Source organism: Gavialis gangeticus, unplaced genomic scaffold (assembly GCF_001723915.1).
Source record: "Gavialis gangeticus isolate Ggan-Ray unplaced genomic scaffold, GavGan_comp1, whole genome shotgun sequence".
Taxonomy (NCBI): domain Eukaryota; kingdom Metazoa; phylum Chordata; order Crocodylia; family Gavialidae; genus Gavialis; species Gavialis gangeticus.
This window is the reverse complement of record NW_017728998.1, coordinates 16,738,892-16,751,861: the sequence shown is the minus strand read 5'-3', so window position 1 is coordinate 16,751,861 and position 12,970 is coordinate 16,738,892. Positions and strand designations below refer to the sequence as shown.

The following is a 12,970-nucleotide window of genomic DNA, read 5'->3' as shown; positions in this document are numbered from 1 at the left end:
GGCTAGGAGCTGGAACCAACTTCCAAGGGAAGTGGTGCTGGCCCCTACCCTGGGGGTCTTTAAGAAGAGGCTGGATGCCTACCTGGCTGGACTCATTTGAGTCCCGTTTCTTGTTTTGGGGTTTTGTTGTTCTCCCGCCCTGGTGGGGGGTCGGGCTAGAAGATCTACCAAGTCCCTTCCGACCCTTAATCTATGAAACTATGAAACTATAAGAAGAGAAAATGTGAAGCTATCACGTTAATGTACAGCACTTTTTTACTGATGCCCACCAAGCATATCTAGCCCACCACAGAAAAAATACAATGTAAAACATTACGGATATTGTGGGGGTTTAATTTATATGACATTATTCTAGCTTTACTCTCATGGTTACCCATTCAGTCCAAATGTTTAACATTAGGCTGTATTGGTTTTTTAGACGGTGGTTCTAGCAGGTACCTAAACTTGTGAATGATCTCACAGTTTAATACCGGACTAGTCAAGTCATATAGCACTTTGCTGAGGTTGGGGCCTTCGTTTTTGCTTTCCTTTCCATTAAGATGTGCGGTTAGAGACCACAACTCTGCATGAAACCAGGGTGGCTGTTGGAAGTAGAGGGAGCCAAAAGGAAGTTTGGAAAGATTTGTGTCTCTCCTGATGTACAGAAGGGGTGCACAAGTTACCGAACTCTGGCATAATATTTCTGGCTTGCTTTAGGAGACCTGGTCACTTCAGCAACTAGGCAGTCTCCTTTACTTCTTTCCAATTCCTTTTGGGATGTTTTAGCTCCTGTGGTGCAATCCCTGAAGCAGACATTCTTGGTTCTCACACCACACTCATCTCCATCCTCCACACCAGAGGCAGGGAAAAGATGGCCCTAATCCCACTTCTAAGATCTAGTACCAGCACCCAACAACTCACTGCAGGTTCTTAGTACTTCTCAGGGTAGCAGTGTCACCGTTTGTCCTTCTAAGCGTGACATAAAATGTAAGGATTCTGCAACATGGCAGAGCAGACTTCTGCATGATAACACGCCTAGGATATATAAAATGTGAGGCCTCTTACATCCCACAGGTACATTGCACAAGTGCGATTTTCTAAAGCAAAGAGAATTCATCGGTTGGTATGATAAAAAAAAAAAGAACTCAGTTAAAAAGGGAGAAGAAAATACATTTCAATGTGCTATTGTGCTAAGTTGCTTGAATCTGCATATATTACTTTGCCTCATAAAAAATTCTCAACTAGAAACTAGATTTACTTGAACACCTTTAAGTGACATTTTCTTTAACAGAGACAAAAGGAGGAGGAAAAAATCCTTACCTGCTGAAAAGCAGTAATTTAAAAACTAGATATCTATCAACATGTAGTGAAAACTAGTGGCTAGAGCTATACCTTTTGCAGTTACAGATTTTTTTCCCCTGCACTAAGAATTGGCAACCCACTCTCCTTCAATAGCATTTATTATTAAATCATTTATTTACATATCTGTAAACTATTTAGTAAAATGTTTGTGGGTATTTATCATTTTAAGATGCAGAACTAGCAAGGATAAAATTTCCCCAAACATGCAGTATCAGGATAAACATATTTCTCAAAAATAGCATTCACTTGTGAATGTATGCACAGGTAGTGACCCATTCTCCACCCCCTTCAACTTATTTTCCTTAATAAAAGCCTAAAATAGGTTCATAGCATATCCAAAAAGGAACAAGTTTAGGCTCTCTTGAACCAGTTTGGTTTCTTAATGCAAATATCTCTGATACTAGTACCTTCCCAGTTACTCTGGGGGACTACTAACTTGCTTGCTTCAGAGTGCAGTTGTAGTCATATCACTCTAGGAGAGAGGGGATTTTTTATCTGCCTAAGAATAGATCCTGGAATTACTGTAGCTATGAACAGATGTTACATTTGTCCCAGAAGAAAGGTTTTTTTTGTTTTTTTTTCCTGGGGTCACATAGACATACACATCCATTATTCAGCTTCAAGTCCCTCTGAAGTATGCTGGATAAAACACACCAGTACCTTTTCCTGGGATATCCTGTTGTATGTCTGCCCATGTATTGCGGTTCATTCCAGAGACATGCCAGTCAGGTAGTGTGTTCTCACTGCCACCTACTGGCACAGAAGCAGAAATGCAGTTTGGAAAGGCAGCTTCGGTATAGAGCTGTGCCATACCGTTTTTTAATCTGGGTCAAATCCCAGGACAATCAATCCTGGGTTAGTTGAGACAACTGCTTACAGCCTATCAGGCTCCATATAAGGAACTCCTTAAAAATGGACACGTTGAGGAGTAGAATGGATTTAAATTCTTCCTCCATGCTAGATAAACTCTTCTGTCTGCTGGATAGCTGTAAAGAAGAGGAGTTAATGTTGTGTCATTTTCCCACCCATTGCCATATACGCACTGCCAGTTAGGAGTATAATAGATGCCCGCTGGTTGCCGTCTCCCCTGTTCTGTTTCACATTTGGGTAGTGGTAGCTCATTCAGGTAAGTACAAAGAAACACATAGGTCCTGTTTGGGTTGATAGAGTGATTTACAGTTGAATACTAGCAGGTTTACAAGCCAAATCCAACACCAAAATCTCAGTTTAAAAGGTAATGTGAACCACAATAATGTACTATTTAATCATTTATTCAGGAAAGAGTTTATGCTTAAATTCTACTGCAACTATGTTAATGAAATTATTGTTAAAGAAAACAGGATTATTTCTCTCTCAACTAATTCTTCCTATAGCTAGACTTTTATTTGGACTCTGCATTTGTGAAATTTTACTCAATATTTCTGCAAAATCGCTCAAAATACAATCATCCATCATTTTGTCATTACAACATACTCTTGAATATATGGTGTCAAATGTATCCCTGAGGAACAACTACTATTTTAATGTATCATGTAACAGTCTTTGGCTAGACAACTCATAGGGATTGTTTAGTCTATTATAGTTTGGCATATTGTCGTTTAATAGTGGCACACATGGGACGCTAACTTGGCTGTATCGGGATTATTTCTGCTATATATAGAAAAAGAAATTGAAAATTGGCTAGACACAACTTCCGAGACTCTGGTCTTGTCATTAAAATAATCTCTTCTGGCTCTTTAGTTTTGTCTATGAGTCATGAGTAAATAATCATCACAGTTTCTGTTTGAGACTTTAAACTGAAGTTTTACATGGCAAATCGTCTTTTTACAGAGAGAACTGTTTTATACATAATGGAACAAATTCTGCTGGGTTATAGCATAGCTTAATGTTATTCACTAAAGATGATCTGTTGTGAAGAAGAATAGAATTTAGTGTTTGCATTTTTCTATTATTTGAACTATCCATATCCACAATACAGTTAAATCAGTGTAGGTTCAATATTGAACTTGTCATTAGATATGAGTATTCTAATTTCCCCTCACCTGTATGTGTAGGAGAAGGAAAAATGCATCCCTCTCCTAGCCTCTTGCTTGTGAAAGCCTAGCAGAATTATGATCTCTGGGTACCGAGATGGCCAGGGACTCCGAGATGGCTCCGTTCATGCATCTTGGGGAACGCATTGTTCCAAAGTGGACAGGAGCCCAGCCCCATTCCTACTTGGTGGCAACCTGTGGAGTAGGTTGGTAGCCCACAGGGAAATATACCACAATTATAGTAGAATGGTTTTCAGGTCTAAAGAGGGTCCTTGCCTAGCAGATCAGGCCCATGGGGGACTCCATTTCCCAGCCGCCCCTGCCAGCACTGCTGAGGCCAGTCTCTGTGGAAACCCTTGCCCTGCAATGTCACCATACCACTGCTCCTGGGTCTCCATGGAAAACCAAAAGCAGCAATGTGGGCAGGGGCTGCTGGGAAATGGAGTCCAGCCATCAGCTGGATGTGCCATTTTGCCCACCCCTGGTATACAGGTATGCCCGTAGACAACTCACTACGTGCAGATCTCACTATAGTGGACACATCTACACGTGTGCCTGACTGCACAGTAACCACTGGTCCTGCGCAGTCCGGAAGCTGCATGGGTCATTTCCAATCCCACTGCACAGTAGCAGCGGCATCACAGTTCATGCCCACCGATGCTACATTGCCGTAGGCAAGAGATACTTCACTGTAGTTTGTCACTGGCAATGTAGTAACTCATGTAGACGCACCCTATGTTACTTTTTTTCAGTGTGGAATTCCTGTTTACTTCGTCCTTCACATTTCAGGTAACCATTATGCATAAACCCAGTCTGGTTGTGTTTCTATGATTTAATAGTGTGAGGTAGCTAATTCATTCTTGTTTCTCTGTATCCATGGTAGGACTAGTGTTCAATATCCATAACACAGGAATTTGTTAGCAAATAAAATCTGTTAGCTGCTTCTAAATCCATATTATCTCAAGCCATTATTATAGGTTATTCTTGGTAAGTATAGAAAGGAGTAAGACAGTTAGATTGGTAGTCATTTTGAAGGGGAATTTTTAGTTTGAACTCAGAAATTATATCTTACGCAATCCCAAACCACAGTGCAAAATTCAGGCTGTGGCATTTGAGTCAGTTGTGAATACAGGTCCATCTAGATTGTTTGTCATATTTTAGGAAGAGTGTAGAGCAGGTGAATAATAATTTTTAAATACATTTCCCCCCACAAATGATTTAATAAAAAATGGCACTGTTCAAAAACAGTGAATTATTTTAACCATTCTGTAGATGTGCAATGTCATATAGCATCTGAATAAAACTGTACTTGTTGAGGATTTATGGATATTAACCAGAGAAACATTCCAATCATCTGCTTCAAGTTCAATTCCCAGATCCTTATTTCATGCTTTGGGAGTGATGAGGTATTTTCCCTCTAGTGTTAGCCAAAGGAAAGAGAAGAACTGGGTTATAAATTTGATTTTGTGTGTTTTCATGTTGGCTGGTTCAAGGCCTAATGAATGGTTTGCCCTCAACAGCTGAGTTACATTTCAGTATTTTAGCTAGAATTCTATAGTAGCTGCAGCTTCTGGGTAAATAGTTATTTTAATAAAAAATCAGTTTAGTTTTTACAGTCATAGAGACTTTCCATGTTATTGCCCAACACGTGGTACATGAAGCAGCTAGTGTGAACAGTCACATTGGTTTTGCCAGCAGTAAATGTTTTCATGACTTAGAAAGAGCCACTTTTAGATACAGTGGTAACATCTGTATTATAAATGCATAACCCTGTCCCTCTGTGCCCACACACCCACATATGCTGAGATTTAAAAATAAAAGATGGTGAAGCGGCTAATACTTGCTTCAGATTTGGATTCAGCTGATTCAGGGGACAGTGATTCGATTCAGTGATTCAAATCACTGTCCCGGATTGATTCAGCCAATTCTGATTCAGAGACTTAGCCACCACCAAATTGGCTGAGTCTCTGAATCAAACATGCCCCATTCCCTGCCTCTCTCTCAGCCCAGTCAATGGCTGCCCCACCCAGCCCCACCGTCCCGGCTCTTTAAAAAAAAAAAAAGCAAAAAAAAAGCCATGCACTCACTGGTTCCTGCCAGGTGGGGGGGGGAGCATGACCCCTGCTGGCCCCTGCTAGCCCCATGCTGCATGGGGGGATTTTCCATGAGCCCCCATCTCCTGCCCACACTCTGAGAACCAGCCTCCTGGCTCTTTAATATATATGTTTAAAAACCCCCATACTGACTGGCTCCTGTCAGGCATGGGTGCAATCTCTGCTGCCTCCTATAGGTCTGTGCTGTGTGGGGGGCTCTTCCACAAGCTCCCAGAAGCCCTGAAGGCTGCAGAAGCAGCTAGTGGGTGCAGGGTTTTTTATTTTTATTTTTTTTAAAGAGCCAGGATGTTGGGGCCAAGCAGGGCAACCACTGACAGGGCTGAGAGAGCAGGTGGGGGATGGGGGCTCGTGGCAGAGCCCCCCACACAGCATGGGACAGTGGGGGCAAGCAGGGGTCACCCCCCTGGCCTGGCAGGAGCTGATGAGTGTGGGGCTTGTTTTTTTTAAAAAGCTAGGATGCTGAGGGCAGGCAAGGCAGCCATTGACAGGGCTGGAGGAGAGGGCAGGGAGCTCTAAGGGGGGCTGGGAGAGCAGGCAGGGGATAGGGCCTGGCAAGGGTCCCCCCATGGTTCCCTCCTCCAGCCCCCACCCCCTACTTATCGGCAGAGTCTGGGTCCAGTTCCCTGCAGTGGTGAGCGGGGAGTGCCCAAATCTCTGAATTTCTCTGAAGCTCTCCAAATCTTTTCTGAATTGATTGGGAGAGCTTTGAATCAACTTGGATCTTTTTATTGGTCTCCAGATTCGATTCGGATTTAGAGATGTGACTGCCAAGTCAGGCCAAATCTCCTCCAAATTGAATCAGCAACCAAAGCTTCACATAGTCCTAGTAATTACCACTTTAAACCCTAATTAGTAAAGTAAGTATGGATATATGGTTAAAGTTTTGTGTCTAGTGCTTCATGTTTAAATAAGTGGTAGTAAATACGTGTGTACCAGGACATCTATTCCTGTCTTGTAAAGCAATTTTTATAAAGTCTTTTCTGAAAGCTACAAAACAATACGTATACTAAAGTTATATAACATTTTGGTTATAATGGAAATATTTGTCTACTTTCCAGTTTCACAGGTGATAGCATCATTTGAAATTAATGACCCAGAGAACAGAATTCAGATGTGCAAATTTTGTTCTTTTAAAGCTTTTTACCCCAAATCTGTTAATGAAAGTGTTCATTTGTTAAACTGGCACTTAAATAGGTTTTAACAATACATCAGCACCAAAACAGGGTAGCCTTCCCAATCCATCTTCCTGAGGGTGTTGGGACCCTACTGCAAAAATGAAAGTGCCAGCAAAATTAATTACTGCACTTCTGCACTTCATGATGGATGTAAATGTACTTTTCCTGTGCAACTAGCATTGACTTTAGTTGGAAAGATGCTTTATAGAAAATATTTCCTATAACATTCATAGTATAGGCTAAGTAACTCAGGATCACGACAGAGAGCAGGATTTAATAATTGGTTACTAGACTGCCAGAGAAGTTTAGCCAATAATAGGTTTTTCAGTTTAACTTATCTACTCAAATGTAAGACAAAATATGTTTCCATTTTCTCTAAAAAATTGTAATTAGCAGAGATACATGTATTTCATACTGATGTTCTCCCCTTCCTCCCCCTAAATAACCTACTATTACAAGGGTTTTAAGATTCTTTGTTCAGCCTCTTATACTTCTGGTTTAAAAATAATTTCATTTACTAACAAAATGGCTACCAGTAATAAACCCAGGAAGGAAAACTTGAAGTAGCATTTTTACCTAAAATGTATTTCTGACTAAAACGAATTTTCAAAGCATTATCTTGAGCAATATTTGCTTTCTTCTCTTGTGTGTAGTAGTGGTAGGTAGTGTTCTTGTCTTTCCAGACTCCTATCCTTTTATGAATCTTCGATAATATATCATGAAGGAAATAATAATGAAGGAATTAAAAGGGATAGTAAAACTGTTTTCAATTAATATGATTAAGGAAGAAAATTCAGTCAATTCCTCCCCTTGTGCCAGATTATATTTTAAAATATATGCATAAATCACATTGAATTCACTAGAATATCGACACTGAAACTGAATTTGGTACATAGTTAAAGCTGGGGGCAAGCTGGGTTTTTTTGGGTGACAGGAAAAATGGGAGCTTAGTCTCTTTGCCTCATGTGAAAAGCCCAGTACATACCCCATTCCTGAAATCTGAGTGCCTGAATCTAAAGCAGCACAGAGGGGACATATATGGGCAGTTTATATATAATACAGATAACTTTTTTTAAAGGAAATTCCAGGTCAAGATTCCCCCAACTCCATTGTCCAGAGTCAACTACCTCTAAACTGGCACAGCCATCCCCACCACAAAGAAAGCAAGACATTTAGCATTCATTATTCCAAAATTCCCATGTACGTCCCCTCTGCACTGTTGTATATATATAAATTGGGAAGCATTATGTATGTATGAGTGTGTGCCTGAGATTAAAATATAGGCTGAAATTAGTATTTTGTTAGTGTTCTGTAGCAGACTCAAAGTGTATTACACTGAAATTTAGAACAAGTAAGAATTTCTTGATTATTAGAAGCACATTGAAAAACACCATACTAGAAACCCCAGGGATGCATAAAAATGGTTCTTTAGGATGGGAAGTTAGCCTCTGGAGGTGTAGTCCTAGTGCAGGATTCACTGTATCAAGCAATCTCTGGTCCAAACTTTGACTCTGACCTAGTTTCAGAGAAATGATCAGAAATGAAGAAATGGATAATGTCATCCTAACAATTAAAATGTCAGAAACACCGAGAATGGTTGCTGCTGCCAAGGGTTATATTATAAAAGTGTCTGCAGATGTTTCTATTAATTTATGATAGTTGAGGTCGATGGAAAAGGTAGAGAAAAGGGCTGAATTTGCATGTGGGAATATGTCAAGGCATTCAGGACTAGATACACAAAGAAGTTTTGGATGGGCATAAGTACATAACTGCCACTTTAAGTGCCTGAGTCCAAAAGTTAGATTTACAGAACCCCTTCTTAGCTTAATCCTACTGTTGAGAGCACCTAAAAGTACAAAGGCATCTAAATTTCTAACATAAAAGTTCCTGAGATGCCAAAAGTCTTCTAGTCACATCCAGAAGCTACTCTGTGGGCATTAATGCACTTTTCCTAATGCTCATCGGATTTAGTACCTGCAATGTGAGGTACTAAATAAATGTATATTATACTACCCTGTTGTGCAGTAGCAAAAGTACATTTTTTTTAGTGATGCTTAATATCCTATTTTACCATGTATTAGAGTATTTGCACATTTTTTTACACAATGCTTTAATGTGCAGTAAAGCGCATGTGTAGATGCGCTTTGTATTAACAGTGCTGAGCAACACATGAAAGCCCTATTAAGATCCACCAACTAGGTGTTCTGGTTATTTTGCCTGCAAGGCTGGACCAAGTAAGGATTTTCAGAACAATCAAAGCAGGTTAGTTTTTAGAGTGTGACTGGAGAGTGATTACGTCTACCCTCAGTGGTTAGAAACTTAGCGAGCCAGGAAATTCTCTTTTCTACCTTAGGGGATTTGAACCTCAAACTCCCACTTTCCAGGGAATTATTCTACCCCTCTGTTACACTGCATTCTAAGGAGGGGGAACTAATCTCAGTCCTTCCATTTAGAAGATGTTCTGCCTTGTAAGGAAAATGAGCATAGCTCTTGTGCTGGTAATAAGGAAACATGCATTCCCATCTCTGCTTCCACATTGAGAGCACTCCCACCTCAGATAACCCTATAGATTGGTAATTGATGCATTCTCCTAGGATGTGGGGGATATGTGTACACATCCCATCAGGCAAAGGAGAAAATTGAATTTAGCTCTTGCACAGCTTTGGCGTGTGCTTTACCCATTGATCTGTTGCATAAAGGGAAAGGCACCATCACTGCTACCACTTTCGGAAAGTAAAAGCTGACTTCTCTTTGGTTTTTGAAACCTTTGACGCAAAGCTTCATAACAGAGTTTAGGGCTGTGAATTGCAAGTTGAGGGACACCTTTTACAGCGTAAAGAACCATTGTCTCAGAGAGTGAAAGATGAAGACAACCGCACATCCTCAGAACCTCCTATTGGTTTCCCACTAAATTTATGTTGCTTTCAATTCTGTGGATGGGGCTTTATGGATCCCAGACACTGGTGCTCAAGAGCATGACTGCACCACAGAGGCAGTGAGCTCTGGCTGAGCCCTTCCCAAGTGTACTCCACCTACCTGCTGGCATATGACAATGCAGGTACTCTACAATCATTTCCAGCAGCTGCTCTAGGGAAGGCTAGAAACCAAGAGCCAGAGATCAACCATACAGGCACACCCCAGAGCAGAGCTTTATCTGTATCATTTTCTACTAAACCAAGAGAAAAGGAAAATTACAATTTAAAATTGTACAGGTTTTGTAGTTGACAGCAAGGAATTTTACTGGCAAACCACCAAAGAAAACCCTTGTTACTTAAAATGTTCACAGTTGGTAATTATTGCATCAAAGTATTCTTGAGTGCATGTATTATCTCGAAGTGGACAATGGGCATTACACCTATGCTAAATTGATGCTAGTTTAATAGTTGAATTTTAAAAATGGCAAATAGCTTTTAATTATAACTGTTTTAAAAGAAGGAAAGAACTGACATTGTTGTTCTCTCTCCTTTTATTTTTTAGGAATTGATCTGGGAACCTGCAGAGCATTAAAGTGATGCACTTCATGAGTGGTGGCATCCTATACACAGGACATTACATCTGAAATTTTCCAGTAATTCTGTTTTCAACTTTCAAGGTGGCTCTGGCTAGAAGGGGTAGATTGTTCAATACTCCTGTGCCTATAAACTAACCAAAAATGAAGGAGGACAGTTGTTTACATGCTGCTCTTATATGCCTGGGCATGCTGTGCTATAGTCATGCTACATCTACGGAGAAGCTTAACCATTCAAGGCCGTCACTCCATGGTCACCATGAAAAAGGAAAAGAAGGACAAGTTCTGCATCGTTCAAAAAGAGGCTGGGTGTGGAATCAGTTCTTTGTAATAGAAGAATATACAGGACCAGATCCTGTACTAGTGGGCAGGGTAAGAAATATCTATATTTCAGTATGTGCTATTTTGCGCATCTTGTATAAGATGCTTTGTTCCTCTCGTACTTCTCTTCCACATCAGTTGCCTAATTGGAACTTGCTGATAAATCTGGTAGTAATCGTTTAATCTGTAGTTTGGTGAGAGTCCAATCCAAAGTCCATTGAAGTTAATGGGAGTCTTTTCATTGACTTCAGTAGGCTCTGAATCACTACTTAAGAGTAGTAGGTTAGCACTTTTTCTGCTGACTGTGAATGGACAACAAGCTTGATCCCCAAATGCCTAATCTGTCCAAGTAAAACCTCATATCTGTCTTAGTTTTGGTTCCCTGTCACTTAGAATACTTTTCTCATTGTTTTAAGGCTGGCCTAGAAAATAGCAACCTATATACCAAACAGAAGAGTCCTAAAATAGGGATTTAAAATGGATTGACCTGACATACCAATATTAGAAAAGTAAATTGCTGACTTTACCATATCTTTGTTTTCTGCTTTATAAGACATTACTCATTAGGATTAAAATATGTTAGAATGTGTAGTATATAACGAGCCTGATGTTTCAGTGTGCTGTACCTGCCTTCGAAGTGTATTACTCCTGTGAATTAGCATCAGTCCGATATAACACAATGGGGAATCAGATCAATGGAATCAAATTCTGCCAGAAAGAACAATTTGTCCCAAGAAGTCTGTATTACTCCTACAAGTTAAGAAAGTTAAGAAAACACTCACAAATTACTGTAATACTATTTACTATGTTTGTTATTATACAATATCACAGGGTGAATATGTTGGGAAGCAAAATTAGTATTTTTAATATTAAATAGAAGGTCAAATTTAGACTCTAAGACAAGTTGAAAATTGTCTGGAAACCAATGCTTGGTACAGTTGTAACAGCCCCATGTGTCACTGAGCCACTTTTAAATGCAGTGTAGCAAAATCTGATTAATATGAAGAGTATTAATCCCTTTACATTAAGTTACTCTTCCCTCTGTCTTCATTTGAACAAATAGAAGACAGTAACTATCTCATTATAGTTCTACTTCTCCCACCCCTTTGTGTCTAAAATATATTTTAGCTTTGAGGAACAAGAGCTTTGTGAATCTTTCTTACAGGCAAGCTCTTAGTCTGAACACATTTCTAGGTTGATCCTCTTCCTATTATAATTTATTGTTTCTGTTGCAGTTGCAGCTAGAGACTGTTCATAGCTTTATGGTGCTAGGGGCTGTGCAAATATACGCAAAGACACAAGCTATGTCTTTACTGTAGGCCTGTGTGAAGCAGCAAGTATTCACTTCAGATTTGGCCAATTTGGAGGACAGTGATTTGATTCAGAGAATTGAATCACTGTCCTGATTTGATTTGGCTGAGTTAGATCAAAAAGATTTGGTGCCGCTTCAGAGATTTGGCCATAGACTAAACAGGTAGCTGACACAGCTGCCTCCAGCTACAAAGTCTGTTGGGTTTGGGGAAGGGAGGAGGAAAGGGGTGTGGAGTGGGGGAGGGATTGGGGCTGGGGCTGGAGCACGCTGCCCAGCTGGGGCAGAGGGGCATGTTACTCAGGGAGAGGGACAGGAGGGTACAGGATGCGGGTGCGGCAGCACTCAGAGCGGGGGCTTTGTCCTGCTGCCCCTTGACCAGCTGGGATGAGAGCAGGGAGGGATGCAGGTGTGGCTCATTCTGGATGGTAGGGGGAAGCGGCAGCCCTCACTCCCAGCACGGATGCAGGCATGGCCACTGCTGCCACTTGCTCCCTTCTGCCTGGAGCAAGCCGTGTCTGCATTATGTCCCCCCGAGCCCCCTCTCCCAGCGCTGCCACACCCACATCAGTGCTGGGAGTGGGGACTCTGCACTGTCGCTGCTTGCCAGCCAGTGCAGAAGGGTGGGTGCTGTTGCCACTTGCCAGCCAGCATGGGCGGGAGTGTGGGATGCAGGCGCGGCAGCGCTAGGAGTGGGGGCTATGTCCTGCTGCCACTTGCCCCCTTCTACACTGAGCGAGCCACTCCTGCATCATGCTTCCCCCCCATAGTTGGGCAAGCGGCAGCAAGGAAGAGCCCCCTCTCCCAGCACTGCTGCACCTGCATCAGCACTGGGAGCGGGGACTCTGCACTGTGGCTGCTTGCCAGCTGGCATGGGAGGGCATGGGATGTGGGGGCAGCAGCACTGGGAGTGGGGGTTATGTCCTGATGCCACTTGCCAGCCGGTGTGGGGGAGCACAGGAAGTGGGCAAAGCAGCTTTGGGAGTGTGGGCTATGCCCTGCTGCCGCTTGCCCCCTTCTGCCCTGAGTGAACCACATCCGCGTTCTGCCTCTCCCAGCCCAGCTTAGCAAGTGGCAGCAGGGCATAGCCCCTGCTCCCAGTGCTGCCGCGCCTGCATCCTGTATCCACTGCCCTCCCCAGGTCCTGTGCTCCCCACCCCAGCTGGGCA

At 41.8% G+C, this 12,970-nt stretch overlaps 1 protein-coding gene across 1 annotated transcript in view; it reads left to right on the top strand.

Moving 5' to 3' along the window:
- The window catches only part of CDH11 (cadherin 11), a 64,110-nt gene that overhangs the window by 23,395 nt on the left and 27,745 nt on the right, over positions 1-12,970 (top strand). Inside the window, exon 2 of the mRNA XM_019505531.1 lies at positions 10,141-10,543. Coding sequence (XP_019361076.1) covers positions 10,316-10,543 — 228 coding nt within the window. The 5' untranslated portion in view covers positions 10,141-10,315. The remainder of the gene's footprint in view (positions 1-10,140; positions 10,544-12,970) is intronic.